The sequence below is a fragment of the Xenopus tropicalis genome, chromosome 2 (genome assembly GCF_000004195.4).
Source record: "Xenopus tropicalis strain Nigerian chromosome 2, UCB_Xtro_10.0, whole genome shotgun sequence".
Taxonomy (NCBI): domain Eukaryota; kingdom Metazoa; phylum Chordata; class Amphibia; order Anura; family Pipidae; genus Xenopus; species Xenopus tropicalis.
The window spans coordinates 182326-207224 of record NC_030678.2 but is presented as its reverse complement, the minus strand read 5'-3'; the positions used below and the strand labels follow the sequence as shown (position 1 = coordinate 207224).

The window sequence follows — 24899 nt, the reverse complement described above, 5'->3', positions numbered from 1 at the left end:
TATACACCCCAAGTGTACCCTCCCCCCATATATCTATATATACTGTATATATACACCCCGAGTGTACCCTCCCCCCCATATATCTATATATACTGTATATATACACCCCGAGTGTCCCCTCCCCCCCATATATCTATATATACTGTATATATACACCCCGAGTGTGCCCTCCCCCCATATATCTATATATACTGTATATATACACCCCGAGTGTACCCTCCCCCCATATATCTATATATACTGTATATATACACCCCAAGTGTACCCTCCCCCCATATATCTATATATACTGTATATATACACCCCGAGTGTACCCTCCCCCCCATATATCTATATATACTGTATATATACACCCCGAGTGTCCCCTCCCCCCATATATCTATATATACTGTATATATACACCCCGAGTGTGCCCTCCCCCCCATATATCTATATATACTGTATATATACACCCGAGTGTCCCCTCCCCCCATATATCTATATATACTGTATATATACACCCCGAGTGTGCCCTCCCCCCATATATCTATATATACTGTATATATACACCCGAGTGTGCCCTCCCCCCCATATATCTATATATACTGTATATATACACCCCAAGTGTACCCTCCCCCCATATATCTATATATACTGTATATATACACCCCGAGTGTACCCCCCCATATATCTATATATACTGTATATATACACCCCGAGTGTACCCTCCCCCCATATATCTATATATACTGTATATATACACCCCGAGTGTGCCCTCCCCCCATATATCTATATATACTGTATATATACACCCCGAGTGTACCCTCCCCCCATATATCTATATATACTGTATATATACACCCCGAGTGTCCCGTCCCCCCCATATATCTATATATACTGTATATATACACCCCGAGTGTACCCTCCCCCCCATATATCTATATATACTGTATATATACACCCCGAGTGTCCCCTCCCCCCCATATATCTATATATACTGTATATATACACCCCGAGTGTACCCTCCCCCCATATATCTATATATACTGTATATATACACCCCGAGTGTGCCCTCCCCCCATATATCTATATATACTGTATATATACACCCCGAGTGTGCCCTCCCCCCATATATCTATATATACTGTATATATACACCCCGAGTGTGCCCTCCCCCCATATATCTATATATACTGTATATATACACCCCAAGTGTACCCTCCCCCCATGTATCTATATATACTGTATATATACACCCCAAGTGTACCCTCCCCCCCATATATCTATATATACTGTATATATACACCCCGAGTGTCCCCTCCCCCCATATATCTATATATACTGTATATATACACCCCGAGTGTACCCTCCCCCCATATATCTATATATACTGTATATATACACCCCGAGTGTCCCGTCCCCCCATATATCTATATATACTGTATATATACACCCCGAGTGTACCCCCCCATATATCTATATATACTGTATATATACACCCCGAGTGTGCCCCCCCCCATATATCTATATATACTGTATATATACACCCCGAGTGTGCCCTCCCCCCATATATCTATATATACTGTATATATACACCCGAGTGTGCCCCCCCCATATATCTATATATACTGTATATATACACCCCGAGTGTCCCCTCCCCCCCATATATCTATATATACTGTATATATACACCCCGAGTGTGCCCTCCCCCCATATATCTATATATACTGTATATATACACCCCGAGTGTGCCCTCCCCCCCATATATCTATATATACTGTATATATACACCCCGAGTGTACCCCCCATATATCTATATATACTGTATATATACACCCCGAGTGTGCCCCCCCCATATATCTATATATACTGTATATATACACCCCGAGTGTACCCTCCCCCCATATATCTATATATACTGTATATATACACCCCGAGTGTACCCCCCCATATATCTATATATACTGTATATATACACCCCGAGTGTACCCTCCCCCCCATATATCTATATATACTGTATATATACACCCCGAGTGTACCCTCCCCCCCATATATCTATATATACTGTATATATACACCCCAAGTGTACCCTCCCCCCATATATCTATATATACTGTATATATACACCCCGAGTGTGCCCTCCCCCCCATATATCTATATATACTGTATATATACACCCCGAGTGTACCCTCCCCCCATATATCTATATATACTGTATATATACACCCCGAGTGTGCCCTCCCCCCCATATATCTATATATACTGTATATATATACCCCGAGTGTACCCCCCCCATATATCTATATATACTGTATATATACACCCCGAGTGTACCCCCCCATATATCTATTTATACTGTATATATACACCCCGAGTGTACCCTCCCCCCCATATATCTATATATACTGTATATATACACCCCGAGTGTGCCCTCCCCCCATATATCTATATATACTGTATATATACACCCCGAGTGTACCCCCCCATATATCTATATATACTGTATATATACACCCCGAGTGTGCCCTCCCCCCATATATCTATATATACTGTATATATACACCCCGAGTGTGCCCTCCCCCCATATATCTATATATACTGTATATATACACCCCGAGTGTGCCCCCCCATATATCTATATATACTGTATATATACACCCCGAGTGTACCCTCCCCCCATATATCTATATATACTGTATATATACACCCCGAGTGTACCCCCCCCCATATATCTATATATACTGTATATATACACCCCGAGTGTACCCTCCCCCCATATATCTATATATACTGTATATATACACCCCGAGTGTACCCCCCCCATATATCTATATATACTGTATATATACACCCCGAGTGTACCCCCCCCCCCATATATCTATATATACTGTATATATACACCCCGAGTGTACCCTCCCCCCATATATCTATATATACTGTATATATACACCCCGTGTACCCCCCCATATATCTATATATACTGTATATATACACCCCGAGTGTACCCTCCCCCCATATATCTGTATATACTGTATATATACACCCCGAGTGTACCCTCCCCCCATATATCTGTATATACTGTATATATACACCCCGAGTGTACCCCCCCCATACATACGGGGATTTTGAGGGCCCCCAGGAAACTGATGGCGCCGGAGCCGTTGCCGGAGACTTTGATCTCTTTCTGTAGGACGATGACATGGTGGGTGGGGTAGACGGGAGAAGGTCCCAGCATGTCCTGCAGCTCCTGTTGAGTTGGGGGGCAGAGAAGAGGGGGTGATGGTGGGATCAGGGGGACAGAAGAGCTAATGATCCATCCCTTGGGCCCCCCTGCAGGGAATATACAAACATTGGGCCACTAAATTGTACAATGAGGAGATCTCTCTGGCCCAATGGGCAATCAGATCAGTACTTCTAATATAACTGCAACTATAGGCTAGTGCAGCCTTCCATAGCAACCAATCAGAACTCTGCTGGTAAAGATAATGATTGGTTCTTATGGGTCAGTAGAGAACATTCAAAAATAAGGTCCTCCCCTCCCGGTACCTGTTCCTCTCTGGGCTCTGTAATCTGGAGCAGCTTGTTCTGGACTTTATACACATGGCGGCCTTGGGGGGCCTGAAAGCAGAGAAATCATAGGGAAAGGTTTCACTTCTATTTCCAACATGGCAGCTCCCACCCATGTGTATAAATACAGAGCAGGAAATGTAGTGCATGCTGGGCAGTCAGTCACTAGTGGTGCAACCCCATCACCCAATGAGCACTAGGGGTACATACACCAACACCCAATGAGCACTAGGGGTACATACACCAACACCCAATGAGCACTAGGGGTACATACACCAACACCCAATGAGCACTAGGAGTACATACACCAACACCCAATGGGCACTAGGGTTACATACACCAACACCCAATGAGCACTAGGGGTACATACACCAACACCCAATGAGCACTAGGGGTACATACACCAACACCCAATGAGCACTAGGGGTACATACACCAACACCCAATGGGCACTAGGGGTACATACACCAACACCCAATGAGCACTAGGGGTACATACACCAACACCCAATGAGCACTAGGGGTACATACACCCCACCCAATGAGCACTAGGGGTACATACACCAACACCCAATGAGCACTAGGGGTACATACACCAACACCCAATGAGCACTAGGGGTACATACACCAACACCCAATGAGCACTAGGGGTACATACACCATCACCCAATGAGCACTAGGGGTACATACACCAACACCCAATGAGCACTAGGGGTACATACACCATCACCCAATGAGCACTAGGGGTACATACACCAACACCCAATGAGCACTAGGAGTACATACACCAACACCCAATGAGCACTAGGGGTACATACACCAACACCCAATGAGCACTAGGGGTACATACACCAACACCCAATGAGCACTAGGAGTACATACACCAACACCCAATGAGCACTAGGGGTACATACACCATCACCCAATGAGCACTAGCGGTACATACACCAACACCCAATGAGCACTAGGGGTACATACACCAACACCCAATAAGCACTAGGGGTACATACACCAACACCCAATGAGCACTAGGGGTACATACACCAACACCCAATGAGCACTAGGGGTACATACACCAACACCCAATGAGCACTAGGGGTACATACACCAACACCCAATGAGCACTAGGGGTACATACACCAACACCCAATGAGCACTAGGGGTACATACACCAACACCCAATGAGCACTAGCGGTACATACACCATCACCCAATGAGCACTAGGGGTACATACACCAACACCCAATGAGCGTTAGGGGTACATACACCAACACCCAATGAGCACTAGGGGTACATACACCAACACCCAATGAGCACTAGCGGTACATACACCATCACCCAATGAGCACTAGGGGTACATACACCAACACCCAATGAGCGTTAGGGGTACATACACCAACACCCAATGAGCACTAGGGGTACATACACCAACACCCAATGAGCACTAGCGGTACATACACCATCACCCAATGAGCACTAGGGGTACATACACCATCACCCAATGAGCACTAGGGGTACATACACCAACACCCAATGAGCGTTAGGGGTACATACACAATCACCCAATGAGCACTAGGGGTACATACACCATCACCCAATGAGCACTAGGGGTACATACACCAACACCCAATGAGCACTAGGGGTACATACACCATCACCCAATGAGCACTAGGGGTACATACACCAACACCCAATGAGCACTAGGGGTACATACACCAACACCCAATGAGCACTAGGGGTACATACACCAACACCCAATGAGCACTAGAGGTACATACACCAACACCCAATGAGCACTAGGGGTACATACACCATCACCCAATGAGCTGAGCCATACATTCAGTATTGGGGTGTAGGTGTGTTGGGGGGCACATTAGTGGAACAGGGAAGGAAGAGGAGGAGACTCACCGGACTTGGCTCCGACTTGATATCTTGAGGATCTAGAATGAAAGTGGGGGCAACATTAGCCCAATAACTACCCCAAGGATTGCCCCTGGGAACCTCCTCCCACCTAATGTACCACAACAAGTGCAAGCTCTGAGGAACAGTCATGTTTGCCCGTGGGGCCCCCCAGCACTTGGCTTCTACAGGGGTGGCACAGAGGGACAGAGGGACAGAGGGACAGAGGGACAGAGGCACAGAGGCACAGAGGCACAGAGGGACAGAGGGACAGAGGGACAGAGGCACAGAGGGACAGAGGGACAGAGGCACAGAGGCACAGAGGCACAGAGGCACAGAGGGACAGAGGGACAGAGGGACAGAGGCACAGAGGCACAGAGGCACAGAGGCACAGAGGCACAGAGGCACAGGGGGACAGAGGGACAGAGGGACAGAGGGACAGAGGCACAGAGGCACAGGGGGACAGAGGGACAGAGGGACAGAGGGACAGAGGCACAGAGGCACAGAGGGACAGAGGGACAGAGGCACAGAGGCACAGAGGGACAGAGGGACAGAGGCACAGAGGCACAGAGGCACAGAGGCACAGAGGGACAGAGGGACAGAGGCACAGAGGCACAGAGGCACAGAGGCACAGAGGGACAGAGGCACAGAGGGACAGAGGCACAGAGGGACAGAGGCACAGAGGCACAGAGGGACAGAGGCACAGAGGCACAGAGGGACAGAGGGACAGAGGCACAGAGGCACAGAGGCACAGAGGCACAGAGGGACAGAGGCACAGAGGGACAGAGGCACAGAGGGACAGAGGCACAGAGGGACAGAGGCACAGAGGGACAGAGGCACAGAGGCACAGAGGCACAGAGGCACAGAGGGACAGAGGCACAGAGGGACAGAGGCACAGAGGGACAGAGGCACAGAGGGACAGAGGCACAGAGGCACAGAGGGACAGAGGGACAGAGGGACAGAGGCACAGAGGCACAGAGGCACAGAGGCACAGAGGGACAGAGGCACAGAGGCACAGAGGGACAGAGGGACAGAGGCACAGAGGGACAGAGGCACAGAGGGACAGAGGCACAGAGGGACAGAGGCACAGAGGCACAGAGGCACAGAGGCACAGAGGGACAGAGGCACAGAGGGACAGAGGGACAGAGGCACGAGGGACAGAGGGACAGAGGGACAGAGGCACAGAGGCACAGAGGGACAGAGGCACAGAGGGACAGAGGCACAGAGGCACAGAGGGACAGAGGGACAGAGGGACAGAGGCACAGAGGGACAGAGGGACAGAGGCACAGAGGCACAGAGGGACAGAGGGACAGAGGCACAGAGGCACAGAGGGACAGAGGAAGGGACAGAGACAGAGGACAGAGGCACAGAGGGACAGAGGCACAGAGCACAGAGGGACAGAGGACAGAGGCACGGAGGGACAGAGGGACAGAGGGACAGAGGCACAGAGGGACAGAGGGACAGAGGCACAGAGGGACAGAGGGGACAGAGGGACAGAGGGACAGAGGCACAGAGGGACAGAGGGACAGAGGCACAGAGGGACAGAGGCACAGAGGGACAGAGGCACAGAGGCACAGAGGGACAGAGGCACAGAGGGACAGAGGGACAGAGGCACAGAGGGACAGAGGGACAGAGGGACAGAGGGACAAAGGCACAGAGGACAGAGGCACAGAGGCACAGAGGGACAGAGGCACAGAGGCACAGAGGGACAGAGGGACAGAGGCACAGAGGCACAGAGGCACAGAGGGACAGATGGACAGAGGGACAGAGGGACAGAGGCACAGAGGCACAGAGGGACAGAGGCACAGAGGCACAGAGGCACAGAGGGACAGAGGCACAGAGGGACAGAGGGACAGAGGGAAAGAGGGACAGAGGCACAGAGGGGACAGAGGGACAGAGGGACAGAGGGACAGAGGGACAGAGGCACAGAGGCACAGAGGGACAGAGGGACAGAGGCACAGAGGGACAGAGGGACAGAGGCACAGAGGGACAGAGGGACAGAGGCACAGAGGCACAGAGGCACAGAGGGACAGAGGCACAGAGGGACAGAGGCACAGAGGCACAGAGGGACAGAGGCACAGAGGCACAGAGGGACAGAGGGACAGAGGCACAGAGGGACAGAGGGACAGAGGGAAAGAGGGACAGAGGCACAGAGGGACAGAGGGACAGAGGCACAGAGGGACAGAGGGACAGAGGCACAGAGGCACAGAGGGACAGAGGGACAGAGGCACAGAGGGACAGAGGGACAGAGGCACAGAGGGACAGAGGCACAGAGGCACAGAGGGACAGAGGGACAGAGGCACAGAGGGACAGAGGGACAGAGGGACAGAGGCACAGAGGGACAGAGGCACAGAGGCACAGAGGGACAGAGGCACAGAGGGACAGAGGGACAGAGGGACAGAGGCACAGAGGCACAGAGGGACAGAGGCACAGAGGGACAGAGGGACAGAGGGACAGAGGCACAGAGGGACAGAGGGACAGAGGCACAGAGGGACAGAGGGACAGAGGCACAGAGGGACAGAGGCACAGAGGCACAGAGGGACAGAAGGCACAGAGGGACAGAGGGACAGAGGGACAGAGGCACAGAGGGACAGAGGGACAGAGGCACAGAGGGACAGAGGGACAGAGGCCACAGAGGCACAGAGGGACAGAGGGACAGAGGGACAGAGGACAGAGGGGACAGAGGCACAGAGGGACAGAGGCACAGAGGGACAGAGGGACAGAGGCACAGAGGCACAGAGGGACAGAGGCACAGAGGCACAGAGGGACAGAGGCACAGAGGCACAGAGGGACAGAGGGACAGAGGCACAGAGGGACAGAGGGACAGAGGGAAAGAGGGACAGAGGCACAGAGGGACAGAGGGACAGAGGCACAGAGGGACAGAGGGACAGAGGCACAGAGGCACAGAGGGACAGAGGGACAGAGGCACAGAGGGACAGAGGGACAGAGGCACAGAGGGACAGAGGCACAGTGGCACAGAGGCACAGAGGGACAGAGGGACAGAGGCACAGAGGGACAGAGGCACAGAGGCACAGAGGGACAGAGGGACAGAGGCACAGAGGGACAGAGGGACAGAGGGACAGAGGGACAGAGGGACAGAGGCACAGAGGGACAGAGGGACAGAGGCACAGAGGGACAGAGGGACAGAGGGACAGAGGGACAGAGGCACAGAGGCACAGAGGGACAGAGGGACAGAGGGACAGAGGGACAGAGGGACAGAGGCACAGAGGGACAGAGGGACAGAGGCCAGAGGGACAGAGGGACAGAGGCACAGAGGGACAGAGGGACAGAGGGACAGAGGGACAGAGGCACAGAGGCACAGAGGGACAGAGGGACAGAGGGACAGAGGGACAGAGGCACAGAGGGACAGAGGGACAGAGGGACAGAGGGACAGAGGGACAGAGGGACAGAGGGACAGAGGGACAGAGGGACAGAGGGACAGAGGGACAGAGGGACAGAGGGACAGAGGGACAGAGGGACAGAGGCACAGAGGGACAGAGGGACAGAGGGACAGAGGGACAGAGGGACAGAGGGACAGAGGCACAGAGGCACAGAGGGACAGAGGGACAGAGGCACAGAGGGACAGAGGCACAGAGGCACAGAGGGACAGAGGCACAGAGGCACAGAGGCCACAGAGGGACAGAGGGACAGAGGCACAGAGGGACAGAGGGACAGAGGGACAGAGGGACAGAGGGACAGAGGGACAGAGGGACAGAGGGACAGAGGGACAGAGGGACAGAGGGACAGAGGGACAGAGGGACAGAGGGACAGAGGCACAGAGGGACAGAGGGACAGAGGGACAGAGGGACAGAGGCACAGAGGGACAGAGGGACAGAGGCACAGAGGGACAGAGGGACAGAGGCACAGAGGGACAGAGGGACAGAGGGACAGAGGGACAGAGGCACAGAGGCACAGAGGGACAGAGGGACAGAGGGACAGAGGCACAGAGGCACAGAGGCACAGAGGCACAGAGGCACAGAGGCACAGAGGGACAGAGGCACAGAGGGACAGAGGGACAGAGGCACAGAGGGACAGAGGCACAGAGGCACAAGGGACAGAGGGACAGAGGCACAGAGGGACAGAGGGACAGAGGGACAGAGGGACAGAGGCACAGAGGGACAGAGGACAAGGGACAGAGGCACAGAGGGACAGAGGACAGAGGGACAGAGGGACAGAGGGACAGAGGCACAGAGGGACAGAGGGACAGAGGCACAGGGACAGAGGGACAGAGGACAGAGGCACAGAGGGACATGAGGCACAGAGGGACAGAGGGACAGAGGGACAGAGGGACAGAGGCACAGAGGGACAGAGGGAAGAGGCAGAGGCCAAGGGACAGGGGACAGAGCACAGAGGGACAGGGACAGAGGCACAGAGGCACAGAGGACAGAGGGACAGAGGCACAGAGGCACAAGAGGGCACGAGGAGAGGGACAGAGGGACAGAGGGACAGAGGGACAGCAGGACAGAGGGACAGAGGACAGAGGGACAGAGGGACAGAGGGACAGAGGCAGAGGCAGAGGGACAGAGGAACAGAGGCACAGAGGCACAGAGGCACAGAGGGACAGAGGGACAGAGGGACAGAGGGACAGAGGACAGAGGCACAGAGGGACAGAGGACAGAGGGACAGAGGCACAGAGGGACAGAGGGACAGAGGGACAGAGGCACAGAGGCACAGAGGCACAGAGGGACAGAGGGACAGAGGCACAGAGGGAACAGAGGCACAGAGGCCACAGAGGACAGAGGGACAGAGGCACAGAGGGACAGAGGGACAGAGGGACAGAGGGACAGAGGCACAGAGGACAGAGGCACAGAGGCACAGAGGCACAGAGGGACAGAGGCACAGAGGGACAGAGGGACAGAGGGACAGAGGCACAGAGGCACAGAGCACAAGGCACAGAGGACAGAGGGACAGAGGCACAGAGGACAGAGGCACAGAGGCACAGAGGGACAGAGGGACAGAGGCACAGAGGGACAGAGGGACAGAGGGACAGAGGGACAGAGGGACAGAGGCACAGAGGGACAGAGGCCAGAGGCACGAAGGGACAGAGGCACAGAGGGACAGATGGGACAGAGGCACAGAGGGACAGAGGACAGAGGCACAGAGGCACAGAGGGACAGAGGGACAGAGGGACAGAGGGACAGAGGCACAGAGGGACAGAGGGACAGAGGCACAGAGGGACAGAGGACAGAGGGACAGAGGGCACAGAGGGACAGAGGGACAGAGGGACAGAGGCACAGAGTGCACAGAGGCACAGAGGGACAGAGGGACAGAGGCACAGAGGGGACAGAGGCACAGAGGCACAGAGGGACAGAGGGACAGAGGCACAGAGGGGACAGAGGCACAGGCACAGAGGGACAGAGGCAAAGAGGACAGAGGGACAGAGGCACAGAGGCACAGAGGGACAGAGGGACAGAGGGACAGAGGCACAGAGGGACAGAGGGACAGAGGGACAGAGGGACAGAGGGACAGAGGCACAGAGGGACAGAGGCACAGAGGCACAGAGGGACAGAGGCACAGAGGGACAAGAGGGACAGAGGCACAGAGGGACAGAGGGACAGAGGCACAGAGGCACAGAGGGACAGAGGGACAGAGGGACAGAAGGCACAGAGGGACAGAGGGACAGAGGGACAGAGGCACAGAGGGACAGAGGCACAGAGGGACAGAGGGAACAGAGGCACAGAGGGACAGACGGGGACAGAGGCACAGAGGGACAGAGGCACAGAGGGACAGAGGGACAGAGGCACAGAGGGACAGAGGCAACAGAGGGACAGAGGCACAGAGGGACAGAGGCACAGAGGGACAGAGGGACAGAGGCACAGAGGGACAGAGGGGACAGAGGGACAGAGGCAGACAGAGGGACAGAGGGACAGAGGCACAGAGGGACAGAGGCACAGAGGGACAGAGGGACAGAGGCCAGAGGGACAGAGGCACAGGGCACAGAGGGACAGAGGGACAGAGGCACAGAGGGACAGAGGGACAGAGGGACAGAGGGACAGAGGCACAGAGGGACAGAGGGACAGAGGGACAGAGGGACAGAGGCACAGAGGGACAGAGGGACAGAGGCACAGAGGGACAGAGGGACAGAGGCACAGAGGCACAGAGGGAACAGAGGCACAGAGGCACAGAGGGACAGAGGGACAGAGGCACAGAGGGACAGAGGGACAGAGGGACAGAGGGACAGAGGGACAGAGGGCACAGAGGGACAGAGGACAGAGGGAAGAGGCACAGAGGGACAAAGGGACAGAGGCACAGAGGGACAGAGGGACGAGGCACAGAGGGAACAGAGGGACGAGGCACAGAGGCACAGAGGGACAAGAGGGACAGAGGCAACAAGAGGGACAGAGGCACAGAGGGACAGAGAGCACAGAGGGACAGAGGGACAGAGGCACAGAGGGACAGAGGCACAGAGGCACAGAGGGACAGAGGCACAGAGGGACAGAGGCACAGAGGCACAGAGGCACAGAGGGACAGAGGGACAGAGGGACAGAGGCACAGAGGGACAGAGGCACAGAGGCACAGAGGGACAGAGGCACAGAGGCACAGAGGCACAGAGGGACAGAGGGACAGAGGCACAGAGGCACAGAGGCACAGAGGCACAGAGGCACAGAGGGACAGAGGCACAGAGGGACAGAGGGACAGAGGGACAGAGGCACAGAGGCACAGAGGGACAGAGGGACAGAGGGACAGAGGCACAGAGGGACAGAGGGACAGAGGGACAGAGGCACAGAGGCACAGAGGCACAGAGGGACAGAGGCACAGAGGCACAGAGGGACAGAGGGACAGAGGGACAGAGGGACAGAGGCACAGAGGGACAGAGGCACAGAGGGACAGAGGGACAGAGGGACAGAGGGACAGAGGCACAGAGGGACAGAGGGACAGAGGGACAGAGGGACAGAGGCACAGAGGCACAGAGGGACAGAGGCACAGAGGGACAGAGGCACAGAGGGACAGAGGGACAGAGGCACAGAGGGACAGAGGGACAGAGGCACAGAGGGACAGAGGCACAGAGGGACAGAGGGACAGAGGGACAGAGGGACAGAGGCACAGAGGCACAGAGGGACAGAGGGACAGAGGCACAGAGGGACAGAGGCACAGAGGGACAGAGGGACAGAGGGACAGAGGGACAGAGGCACAGAGGCACAGAGGGACAGAGGGACAGAGGGACAGAGGGACAGAGGCACAGAGGGACAGAGGCACAGAGGGACAGAGGGACAGAGGGACAGAGGCACAGAGGCACAGAGGGACAGAGGGACAGAGGGACAGAGGGACAGAGGCACAGAGGGACAGAGGCACAGAGGCACAGAGGGACAGAGGGACAGAGGCACAGAGGCACAGAGGCACAGAGGGACAGAGGCACAGAGGGACAGAGGCACAGAGGGACAGAGGCCAGGCAGAGCAAGAGGACAGAGGGACAGAGGGACAGAGGGACAGAGGCACAGAGGCACAGAGGCACAGAGGGACAGAGGCACAGAGGGACAGAGGGACAGAGGCACAGAGGCACAGGGGACAGAGGGACAGAGGGACAGAGGGACAGAGGGACAGAGGGACAGAGGGACAGAGGCACAGAGGGACAGAGGGACAGAGGGACAGAGGGACAGAGGGACAGAGGCACAGAGGCACAGAGGGACAGAGGCACAGAGGGACAGAGGGACAGAGGCACAGAGGGACAGAGGGACAGAGGCACAGAGGCACAGAGGGACAGAGGGACAGAGGCACAGAGGCACAGAGGGACAGAGGGACAGAGGCACAGAGGCACAGAGGGACAGAGGCACAGAGGGACAGAGGGACAGAGGCACAGAGGGACAGAGGGACAGAGGCACAGAGGCACAGAGGGACAGAGGGACAGAGGCACAGAGGCACAGAGGGACAGAGGGACAGAGGAACAGAGGCACAGAGGGACAGAGGGACAGAGGGACAGAGGCACAGAAGGCACAGAGGGACAGAGGGACAGAGGGACAGAGGCACAGAGGCACAGAGGCACAGAGGGAACAGAGGCACAGAGGGACAGAGGGACAGAGGGACAGAGGCACAGAGGCACAGAGGGACAGAGGGACAGTAGGGACAGGAGGGACAGAGGCACAGAGGGACAGAGGCACAGAGGCACAGAGGGACAGAGGCACAGAGGCACAGAGGCACAGAGGCACAGAGGCACAGAGGCACAGAGGGACAGAGGCACAGAGGCACAGAGGCACAGAGGGACAGAGGCACAGAGGGACAGAGGCACAGAGGCACAGAGGCACAGAGGCACAGAGGGACAGAGGCACAGAGGGACAGAGGCACAGAGGGACAGAGGCACAGAGGCACAGAGGGACAGAGGCACAGAGGCACAGAGGGACAGAGGCACAGAGCACGAGGCACAGAGGGGACAGAGGCACAGAGGCACAGTAGGGGACAGAGGCACAGAGGGACAGAGGCACAGAGGCACAGAGGGACAGAGGCACAGAGGGACAGAGGGACAGAGGCACAGAGGCACAGAGGGACAGAGGCACAGAGGCACAGAGGCACAGAGGGACAGAGGCACAGAGGCACAGAGGGACAGAGGCACAGAGGGACAGAGGCACAGAGGCACAGAGGGACAGAGGCACAGAGGGACAGAGGCACAGAGGCACAGAGGCACAGAGGGACAGAGGCACAGAGGGACAGAGGCACAGAGGCACAGAGGCACAGAGGGACAGAGGCACAGAGGGACAGAGGCACAGAGGCACAGAGGCACAGAGGGACAGAGGCACAGAGGGACAGAGGCACAGAGGCACAGAGGCACAGAGGACAGAGGCACAGAGGACAGAGGGACAGAGGGACAGAGGCACAGAGGCACAGAGGCACAGAGGGACAGAGGGACAGAGGGACAGAGGCACAGAGGGACAGAGGCACAGAGGCACAGAGGACAGAGGCAGAGGCACAGAGGGCACAGAGGCACAGAGGGACAGAGCACAGAGGGACAGAGGGACAGAGGGACAGAGGCACAGAGGCACAGAGGGACAGAGGGACAGAGGCACAGAGGCACAGAGGGACAGAGGCACAGAGGGACAGAGGCACAGAGGGACAGAGGGACAGAGGCACAGAGGCACAGAGGCACAGAGGGACAGAGGCACAGAGGCACAGAGCACAGAGGGACAGAGGGACAGAGGCACAGAGGGACAGAGGCACAGAGGGACAGAGGGACAGAGGCACAGAGGCACAGAGGGACAGAGGGACAGAGGCACAGAGGCACAGAGGCACAGAGGGACAGAGGCACAGAGGCACAGAGGGACAGAGGCACAGAGGGACAGAGGGACAGAGGCACAGAGGGACAGAGGCACAGAGGCACAGAGGGACAGAGGGACAGAGGCACAGAGGACAGAGGGACAGAGGCACAGAGGCACAGAGGCACAGAGGCACAGAGGCACAGAGGCACAGAGGGGCACAGAGGCAGAGGCACAGAGGGCAACAGAGGGACAGAGGACAGAGGCACAGAGGGACAGAGGCACAGAGGCACAGAGGGACAGAGGGACAGAGGCACAGAGGGACAGAGGGACAGAGGCACAGAGGCACAGAGGCACAGAGGCACAGAGGGACAGAGGCACAGAGGGACAGAGGGACAGAGGCACAGAGGCACAGAGGGACAGAGGGACAGAGGCACAGAGGCACAGAGGCACAGAGGGACAGAGGGACAGAGGCACAGAGGGACAGAGGCACAGAGGCACAGAGGCACAGAGGGACAGAGGGACAGAGGGACAGAGGCACAGAGGGACAGAGGCACAGAGGGACAGAAGCACAGAGGCACAGAGGCACAGAGGCACAGAGGCACAGAGGGACAGAGGGACAGAGGCACAGAGGCACAGAGGCACAGAGGGACAGAGGCACAGAGGGACAGAGGGCACAGAGGGACAGAGGGACAGAGGACAGAGGCACAGAGGGACAGAGGACAGAGGGACAGAGGGACAGAGGACAGAGGGACAGAGGCACAGAGGGGACAGAGGCACAGAGGGACAGGAGGGACAAGGGACAGAGGCACAGAGGGACAGAGGCACAGAGGGACAGAGGGACAGAGGGACAGAGGACAGAGGGACAGAGGCACAGAGGGACAGAGGGACAGAGGGACAGAGGCACAGAGGCACAGAGGGACAGAGGGACAGAGGCACAGAGGCACAGAGGGACAGAGGGACAGAGGCACAGAGGGACAGAGGGACAGAGGGACAGAGGGACAGAGGCACAGAGGGACAGAGGCACAGAGGCACAGAGGCACAGAGGGACAGAGGGACAGAGGGACAGAGGCACAGAGGGACAGAGGCACAGAGGCACAGAGGCACAGAGGCACAGAGGGACAGAGGGACAGAGGCACAGAGGGACAGAGGGACAGAGGCACAGAGGGACAGAGGCACAGAGGGACAGAGGGACAGAGGCACAGAGGGACAGAGGGACAGAGGCACAGAGGCACAGAGGGACAGAGGGACAGAGGCACAGAGGGACAGAGGGACAGAGGGACAGAGGCACAGAGGCACAGAGGCACAGAGGCACAGAGGGACAGAGGGACAGAGGGACAGAGGGACAGAGGGACAGAGGGACAGAGGCACAGAGGGACAGAGGGACAGAGGGACAGAGGCACAGAGGCACAGAGGGACAGAGGGACAGAGGCACAGAGGCACAGAGGGACAGAGGGACAGAGGCACAGAGGGACAGAGGCACAGAGGGACAGAGGGACAGAGGCACAGAGGGACAGAGGCACAGAGGCACAGAGGCACAGAGGGACAGAGGGACAGAGGGACAGAGGCACAGAGGGACAGAGGCACAGAGGCACAGAGGCACAGAGGCACAGAGGGACAGAGGGACAGAGGCACAGAGGGACAGAGGGACAGAGGCACAGAGGGACAGAGGCACAGAGGGACAGAAGGGACAGAGGCACAAGGGACGGAAGAGGGACAGAGGCACAGAGGCACAGAGGGACAGAGGCACAGAGGGACAGGGGGACAGAGGGACAGAGGCAACAGAGGGACAGAGGGACAGAGGGACAGAGGCACAGAGGGACAGAGGCACAGAGGCACAGAGGGACAGAGGCACAGAGGCACAGAGGCACAGAGGGACAGAGGCACAGAGGGACAGAGGCACAGAGGGACAGAGGCACAGAGGCACAGAGGGACAGAGGCACAGAGGCACAGAGGCACAGAGGCACAGAGGCACAGAGGCACAGAGGGACAGATGGAGACCGACAGGAAGACAATACACAGGCAAGAAGATGGACAAAAGAAAGACAGACAGAGGGAGGGACAGACAGAGGGGGGGGGACAGACAGAGGGGGGGGGACAGACAGAGGGGGGTGGACAGAGAGAGGGGGGGGACAGACAGAGGGGGGGGACAGACAGAGGGAGGGACAGACAGAGGGGTGGGACAGACAGAGGGAGGACAGACAGGGGAAGGGGACAGACAGAGGGAGGGACAGACAGAGGGAGGGACAGAGGGGGGGACAGACAGAGGGGGGGGACAGACAGAGGGGGGGACAGACAGAGGGGGGGACAGACAGAGGGGGGGACAGACAGAGGGGGGGGACAGACAGAGGGAGGGACAGACAGAGGGAGGGACAGACAGAGGGGTGGGACAGACAGAGGGAGGACAGACAGAGGGGGGACAGACAAGAGGGGGGGGACAGACAGAGGGGGGGACAGACAGAGGGAGGGACAGACAGAGGGAGGGACAGACAGAGGGTGGGACAGACAGAGGGAGGGACAGACAGAGGGAGGGACAGACAGAGGGGGGGACAGACAGAGGGAGGGACAGACAGAGGGGGGGGACAGACAGAGGGGGGGACAGACAGAGGGGGGACAGACAGAGGGGGGGGACAGACAGAGGGAGGGACAGACAGAGGGAGGGACAGACAGAGGGGTGGGACAGACAGAGGGGTGGGACAGACAGAGGGAGGGACAGACAGAGGGAGGGACAGACAGAGGGGGGGGACAGACAGAGGGGTGGGACAGACAGAGGGAGGGACAGACAGAGGGAGGGACAGACAGAGGGGGGGACAGACAGAGGGGTGGGACAGACAGAGGGAGGGACAGACAGAGGGAGGGACAGACAGAGGGGTGGGACAGACAGAGGGGTGGGACAGACAGAGGGAGGGACAGACAGAGGGAGGGACAGACAGAGGGGGGGGACAGACAGAGGGGGGGACAGACAGAGGGGGGACAGACAGAGGGGGGGGACAGACAGAGGGAGGGACAGACAGAGGGAGGGACAGACAGAGGGGTGGGACAGACAGAGGGGTGGGACAGACAGAGGGAGGGACAGACAGAGGGGGGGGACAGACAGAGGGGGGGACAGACAGAGGGGGGGACAGACAGAGGGGGGGGACAGACAGAGGGAGGGACAGACAGAGGGGGGGACAGACAGAGGGGGGGACAGACAGAGGGGGGGGCAGACAGAGGGGGGGGACAGACAGACAGGAAATACTCACGCTCTACCAGGAAGAGGAAGCAGACGATGCCCATGAAGGAGATGACCATCCCTGGCACCAAGAAGGACATGCCCCAGCACGAGGACACCCAGTAGCCGGCAATAAGGGAGCCCAGGATGTTGCCCACCGATGTGTGCGAGTTCCACACCCCCATAATGAGGCCTCTCCTGGGGGCACAAACCCCAATACCCGTTACCTTCTGAGTAACCCCCCCCTATAGTAAGTACCCACAGGCCTCCTCTGCCCGGGGCATCGGAATATCAGCACTTACTTTCCTTTCCCAAACCAGTTCCCAATGCAGGTGACCACGCTTGGCCAACCAGTGGTCTGGACCAAACCATTTAGTACCTGGGGGGGCAAAACATGAGAGTCAGTGGGGCAGATACCCAGGGGATATGAGCAGATATGGCAGAAGAAATGGCCAGGAAAGTGGGACTGGGGAGATGGAGGAATGGCCACAAGGTACGGGGGCAGAAGGCCCAGTCAGTAGGAATGCCCCGGAGCTTCAGGGAGACCGGCAATGGCCACAAGGTACGGGGGAGGGGAGGAGGCCCAGTCGGTAGGAATGCCCCGGAGCTTCAGGGAGACCGGCAATGGCCACAAGGTACGGGGGGGGGAGGAGGCCCAGTCAGTAGGAATGCCCCGGAGCTTCAGGGAGACCGGCAATGGCCACAAGGTACGGGGGAGGGGAGGAGGCCCAGTCGGTAGGAATGCCCCGGAGCTTCAGGGAGACCGGCAATGGCCACAAGGTACGGGGGGGGAGGAGGCCCAGTCGGTAGGAATGCCCGGGAGCTTCAGGGAGACCGGCAATGGCCACAAGGTACGGGGGAAGGAGGCCCAGTCGGTAGGAATGCCCGGGAGCTTCAGGGAGACCGGCAATGGCCACAAGGTACGGGGGGGGAGGAGGCCCAGTCGGTAGGAATGCCCGGGAGCTTCAGGGAGACCGGCAATGGCCACAAGGTACGGGGGCAGAAGGAGGCCCAGTCGGTAGGAATGCCCCGGAGCTTCAGGGAGACCAGCAATGGCCACAAGGTACGGGGGGGGGGGGAAGGAGGCCCAGTCGGTAGGAATGCCCGGAGCTTCAGGGAGACCGGCAATGGCCACAAGGTACGGGGGGGGGGGGGAAGGAGGCCCAGTCGGTAGGAATGCCCGGGAGCTTCAGGGAGACCGGCAATGGCCACAAGGTACGGGGGGGGGGGAGGTCCAGTCGGTAGGAATGCCCGGGAGCTTCAGGGAGACCGGCAATGGCCACAAGGTACAGGGGGGGGGGGAAGGAGGCCCAGTCGGTAGGAATGCCCCGGAGCTTCAGGGAGACCGGCAATGGCCACAAGGTACGGGGCCAGGAGGAGGCCCAGTCGGTAGGAATGCCCGGGAGCTTCAGGGAGACCGGCAATGGCCACAAGGTACGGGGGAAGGAGGAGGCCCAGTCGGTAGGAATGCCCGGGAGCTTCAGGGAGACCGGCAATGGCCACAAGGTACGGGGGGGGGGGGAGGTCCAGTCGGTAGGAATGCCCGGGAGCTTCAGGGAGACCGGCAATGGCCACAAGGTACGGGGGAAGGAGGCCCAGTCGGTAGGAATGCCCGGGAGCTTCAGGGAGACCGGCAATGGCCACAAGGTACGGGGGAAGGAGGCCCAGTCGGTAGGAATGCCCGGGAAGCTTCAGGGAGACCGGCAATGGCCACAAGGTACGGGGGAAGGAGGAGGCCCAGTCGGTAGGAATGCCCGGGAGCTTCAGGGAGACCGGCAATGGCCACAAGGTACGGGGAGGGGGGAGGAGGCCCAGTCGGTAGGAATGCCCGGGAGCTTCAGGGAGACCGGCAATGGCCACAAGGTACGGGGGGGGGGAGGAGGCCCAGTCGGTAGGAATGGCTGGGAGCTTCAGGGAGACTGGCAATGGCCACAAGGTACGGGGGGGGGGAGGAGGCCCAGTCGGTAGGAATGGCTGGGAGCTTCAGGGAGACTGGCAATGGCCACAAGGTACGGGGGGGGGGAGGAGGCCCAGTCGGTAGGAATGCCCGGGAGCTCCACAAGGTACGGGGGGGGGGAGGAGGCCCAGTCGGTAGGAATGGCTGGGAGCTTCAGGGAGACCGGCAATGGCCACAAGGTACGGGGGCAGGAGGAGGCCCAGGAATAGGGCAGAACATGACTTATTATGGCACTGAAGGGGCACAAATGCTGCTGGGAATGACCTGGCCGCGCTGGCACTCACCTGTATGATGATGTAGTAGGACAGGTTGTGTATGTTGTAGAAGTAGCCAAAGCCAAAGAGTGCGGTGAAGAAGCCACTGGCCAACATCCCACAGGAGAGGAAGTATCTGAGGGGCAAGCGCTCGCCAATCATCCCACTGGGGGGCACAGACAGACATAGAGGGGGATCAGGCAGAGGTGCAGCCAATGGGGCTGGGGCAATGGGGGTTACATGGTGCCCCCTAGTGCCCATGGAGACACACAGTTACATAATGAGAGTGGCGCCCCCTAGTGCCCATGGAGACACAGTTACATAATGAGAGTGGTGCCCCCTAGTGCCCATGGAGACACAGTTACATAATGAGAGTGGTGCCCCCTAGTGCCCATGGAGACACAGTTACATAATAAGAATGGTGCCCCCTAGTGCCCATGGAGACACAGTTACATAATGAGAGTGGTGCCCCCTAGTGCCCATGGAGACACAGTTACATAATGAGAGTGGTGCCCCCTAGTGCCCATGGAGACACACAGTTACATAATAAGAATGGTGCCCCCTAGTGCCCATGGAGACACAGTTACATAATGAGAGTGGTGCCCCCTAGTGCCCATGGAGACACACAGTTACATAATGAGAATGGTGCCCCCTAGTGCCCATGGAGACACAGTTACATAATAAGAATGGCCCCCCCTAGTGCCTATGGAGACACACAGTTACATAATGAGAATGGTGCCCCCTAGTGCCCATGGAGACACACAGTTACATAATGAGAATGGTGCCCCCTAGTGCCCATGGAGACACACAGATACATAATAAGAATGGCGCCCCCTAGTGCCCATGGAGACACAGTTACATAATAAGAATGGTGCCCCCTAGTGCCCATGGAGACACACAGTTACATAATGAGAATGGTGCCCCCTAGTGCCCATGGAGACACACAGTTACATAATGAGAGTGGTGCCCCCTAGTGCCCATGGAGACACACAGTTACATAATGAGAGTGGCGCCCCCTAGTGCCCATGGAGACACAGTTACATAATGAGAGTGGCGCCCCCTAGTGCCCATGGAGACACACAGTTACATAATGAGAGTGGCGCCCCCTAGTGCCCATGGAGACACAGTTACATAATGAGAGTGGTGCCCCCTAGTGCCCATGGAGACACACAGTTACATAATGAGAATGGTGCCCCCTAGTGCCCATGGAGACACACAGTTACATAATGAGAGTGGTGCCCCCTAGTGCCCATGGAGACACAGTTACATAATGAGAGTGGCGCCCCCTAGTGCCCATGGAGACACACAGTTACATAATGAGAATGGTGCCCCCTAGTGCCCATGGAGACACAGTTACATAATGAGAGTGGCGCCCCCTAGTGCCCATGGAGACACACAGTTACATAATGAGAATGGTGCCCCCTAGTGCCCATGGAGACACAGTTACATAATGAGAGTGGCGCCCCCTAGTGCCCATGGAGACACACAGTTACATAATGAGAATGGTGCCCCCTAGTGCCCATGGAGACACAGTTACATAATGAGAATGGTGCCCCCTAGTGCCCATGGAGACACACAGTTACATAATGAGAATGGTGCCCCCTAGTGCCCATGGAGACACAGTTACATAATGAGAATGGTGCCCCCTAGTGCCCATGGAGACACAGTTACATAATGAGAATGGTGCCCCCTAGTGCCCATGGAGACACAGTTACATAATGAGAGTGGTGCCCCCTAGTGCCCATGGAGACACAGTTACATAATGAGAGTGGCGCCCCCTAGTGCCCATGGAGACACAGTTACATAATGAGGGTGGCGCCCCCTAGTGCCCCATGGAGACACAGTTACATAATGAGAGTGGCGCCCCCTAGTGCCCATGGAGACACACAGTTACATAATGAGAGTGGCGCCCCCTAGTACCCATGGAGACACAGTTACATAATGAGAGTGGTGCCCCCTAGTGCCCATGGAGACACAGTTACATAATGAGAGTGGTGCCCCCTAGTGCCCATGGAGACACAGTTACATAATGAGAATGGTGCCCCCTAGTGCCCATGGAGACACAGTTACATAATGAGAATGGTGCCCCCTAGTGCCCATGGAGACACAGTTACATAATGAGAATGGTGCCCCCTAGTGCCCATGGAGACACAGTTACATAATGAGAGTGGTGCCCCCTAGTGCCCATGGAGACACAGTTACATAATGAGAGTGGCGCCCCCTAGTGCCCATGGAGACACAGTTACATAATGAGAATGGTGCCCCCTAGTGCCCATGGAGACACATAGTTACATAATGAGAATGGTGCCCCCTAGTGCCCATGGAGACACAGTTACATAATGAGAGTGGCGCCCCCTAGTGCCCATGGAGACACAGTTACATAATGAGAGTGGCGCCCCCTAGTGCCCATGGAGACACAGTTACATAATGAGAGTGGCGCCCCCTAGTGCCCATGGAGACACAGTTACATAATGAGAGTGGCGCCCCTAGTGCCCATGGAGACACAGTTACATAATGAGAGTGGCGCCCCCTAGTGCCCATGGAGACACAGTTACATAATGAGAGTGGCGCCCCCTAGTGCCCATGGAGACACAGTTACATAATGAGAGTGGCGCCCCCTAGTGCCCATGGAGACACAGTTACATAATGAGAGTGGCGCCCCCTAGTGCCCATGGAGGCACACAGTAACATAATGAGAGTGGCGCCCCCTAGTGCCCCTGCAGTTCCTTACCTGAGGTACATGCCGATGGCGTAGGCGCACAGGAAGGAGTAGTCGAGAGCCCCCAGGAGCTGCTTGTAATTGTTCTTATCTGGGGGGGCAGAATGGGAAATCATATACAATAAGAGACAAGAGAGAGGGCAGTAGGTGATTATAGGGGGGTAACTATGGGGGGGCTTCACTGCACGAATGTGCTGCTGAGGGAACTCACACAGGAATGTTTGTGGGGGGAAGAGATGCTTTGGGGGGGCAGGTGGGGGCTGAAGATGATGGGGGGGGGGCTCCGTAGGTTTAGCCAATGAGGGGATGAGTCATTTAGGGAGAAGATGGAAGTGTTGGGGTGTTTATGTGAGGGGGGCAAGTAGAGTGGGGGCAGGGTGAAGCAAGGCATTATGGGTACAGATCTTACCAAACGGGGCCCAGCCGCAGCGAGACGCATTTTGCCCCGAGTGCAGGGGCCCCTGGGGCAGAATAACAAACTCCTTGTAACTGTGGAGCTCGACCTCGTCTGGCTCTGAGCAGTGTCTGTGCAGCTCCCCCTGCAACACAAACCCCTAGATTGTAAGCTCTGCAGGCAAAATCCCTCCACTTATTGGTATATTGTATCTCTCCCTATAAATATACTGCACTTTCCCTACTGCCCCAATACCCCAACCCCTCCTTCCCCTACTCCCCCAATACCCCAACCCCTCCTTCCCCTACTCCCCCAATACCCCAACCCCTCCTTCCCCTACTCCCCCAATACCCCAACCCCTCCTTCCCCTACTCCCCCAATACCCCAACCCCTCCTTTCCCTACTCCCCCAATACCCCAACCCCTCCTTTCCCTACTCCCCCAATACCCCATTCCTTCCTCTCCCTACTCCCCCAATACCCCATTCCTTCCTCTCCCTACTCCCCCAATACCCCAACCCCTCCTTCCCCTACTCCCCCAATACCCCATTCCTTCCTCTCCCTACTCCCCCAATACCCCAACCCCTCCTTTCCCTACTCCCCCAATACCCCAACCCCTCCTTTCCCTACTCCCCCAATACCCCATTCCTTCCTCTCCCTACTCCCCCAATACCCCATTCCTTCCTCTCCCTACTCCCCCAATACCCCAACCCCTCCTTCCCCTACTCCCCCAATACCCCATTCCTTCCTCTCCCTACTCCCCCAATACCCCAACCCCTCCTTCCCCTACTCCCCCAATACCCCAACCCCTCCTTTCCCTACTCCCCCAATACCCCAACCCCTCCTTTCCCTACTCCCCCAATACCCCATTCCTTCCTCTCCCTACTCCCCCAATACCCCATTCCTTCCTCTCCCTACTCCCCCAATACCCCATTCCTTCCTCTCCCTACTCCCCCAATACCCCATTCCTTCCTCTCCCTACTCCCCCAATACCCCATTCCTTCCTCTCCCTACTCCCCCAATACCCCAACCCCTCCTTCCCCTACTCCCCCAATACCCCAACCCCTCCTTCCCCTACTCCCCCAATACCCCAACCCCTCCTTCCCCTACTCCCCCAATACCCCAACCCCTCCTTCCCCTACTCCCCCAATACCCCAACCCCTCCTTTCCCTACTCCCCCAATACCCCAACCCCTCCTTTCCCTACTCCCCCAATACCCCATTCCTTCCTCTCCCTACTCCCCCAATACCCCATTCCTTCCTCTCCCTACTCCCCCAATACCCCAACCCCTCCTTCCCCTACTCCCCCAATACCCCATTCCTTCCTCTCCCTACTCCCCCAATACCCCAACCCCTCCTTTCCCTACTCCCCCAATACCCCAACCCCTCCTTTCCCTACTCCCCCAATACCCCATTCCTTCCTCTCCCTACTCCCCCAATACCCCATTCCTTCCTCTCCCTACTCCCCCAATACCCCAACCCCTCCTTCCCCTACTCCCCAATACCCCATTCCTTCCTCTCCCTACTCCCCCAATACCCCAACCCCTCCTTCCCCTACTCCCCAATACCCCAACCCCTCCTTTCCCTACTCCCCCAATACCCCAACCCCTCCTTTCCCTACTCCCCCAATACCCCATTCCTTCCTCTCCCTACTCCCCCAATACCCCATTCCTTCCTCTCCCTACTCCCCCAATACCCCATTCCTTCCTCTCCCTACTCCCCCAATACCCCATTCCTTCCT

At 57.3% G+C, this 24899-nt stretch overlaps 1 protein-coding gene across 3 annotated transcripts in view; it reads right to left on the bottom strand.

Annotated features, from left to right (window-relative positions):
• slc37a1 (solute carrier family 37 member 1) overlaps positions 1–24899 on the bottom strand; it is a 49291-nt gene that overhangs the window by 16295 nt on the left and 8097 nt on the right. For all 3 annotated transcript variants that reach the window (XM_031896389.1, XM_031896388.1, XM_031896387.1), the window contains exons 4-11: positions 23177–23306; positions 22780–22858; positions 20079–20214; positions 18140–18216; positions 17869–18035; positions 5454–5485; positions 3526–3597; positions 3098–3226 (exon numbers count right to left, since the gene is read on the bottom strand). In XM_031896389.1, coding sequence (XP_031752249.1) covers positions 3098–3226; positions 3526–3597; positions 5454–5485; positions 17869–18035; positions 18140–18216; positions 20079–20214; positions 22780–22858; positions 23177–23306 — 822 coding nt within the window. The remainder of the gene's footprint in view (positions 1–3097; positions 3227–3525; positions 3598–5453; positions 5486–17868; positions 18036–18139; positions 18217–20078; positions 20215–22779; positions 22859–23176; positions 23307–24899) is intronic.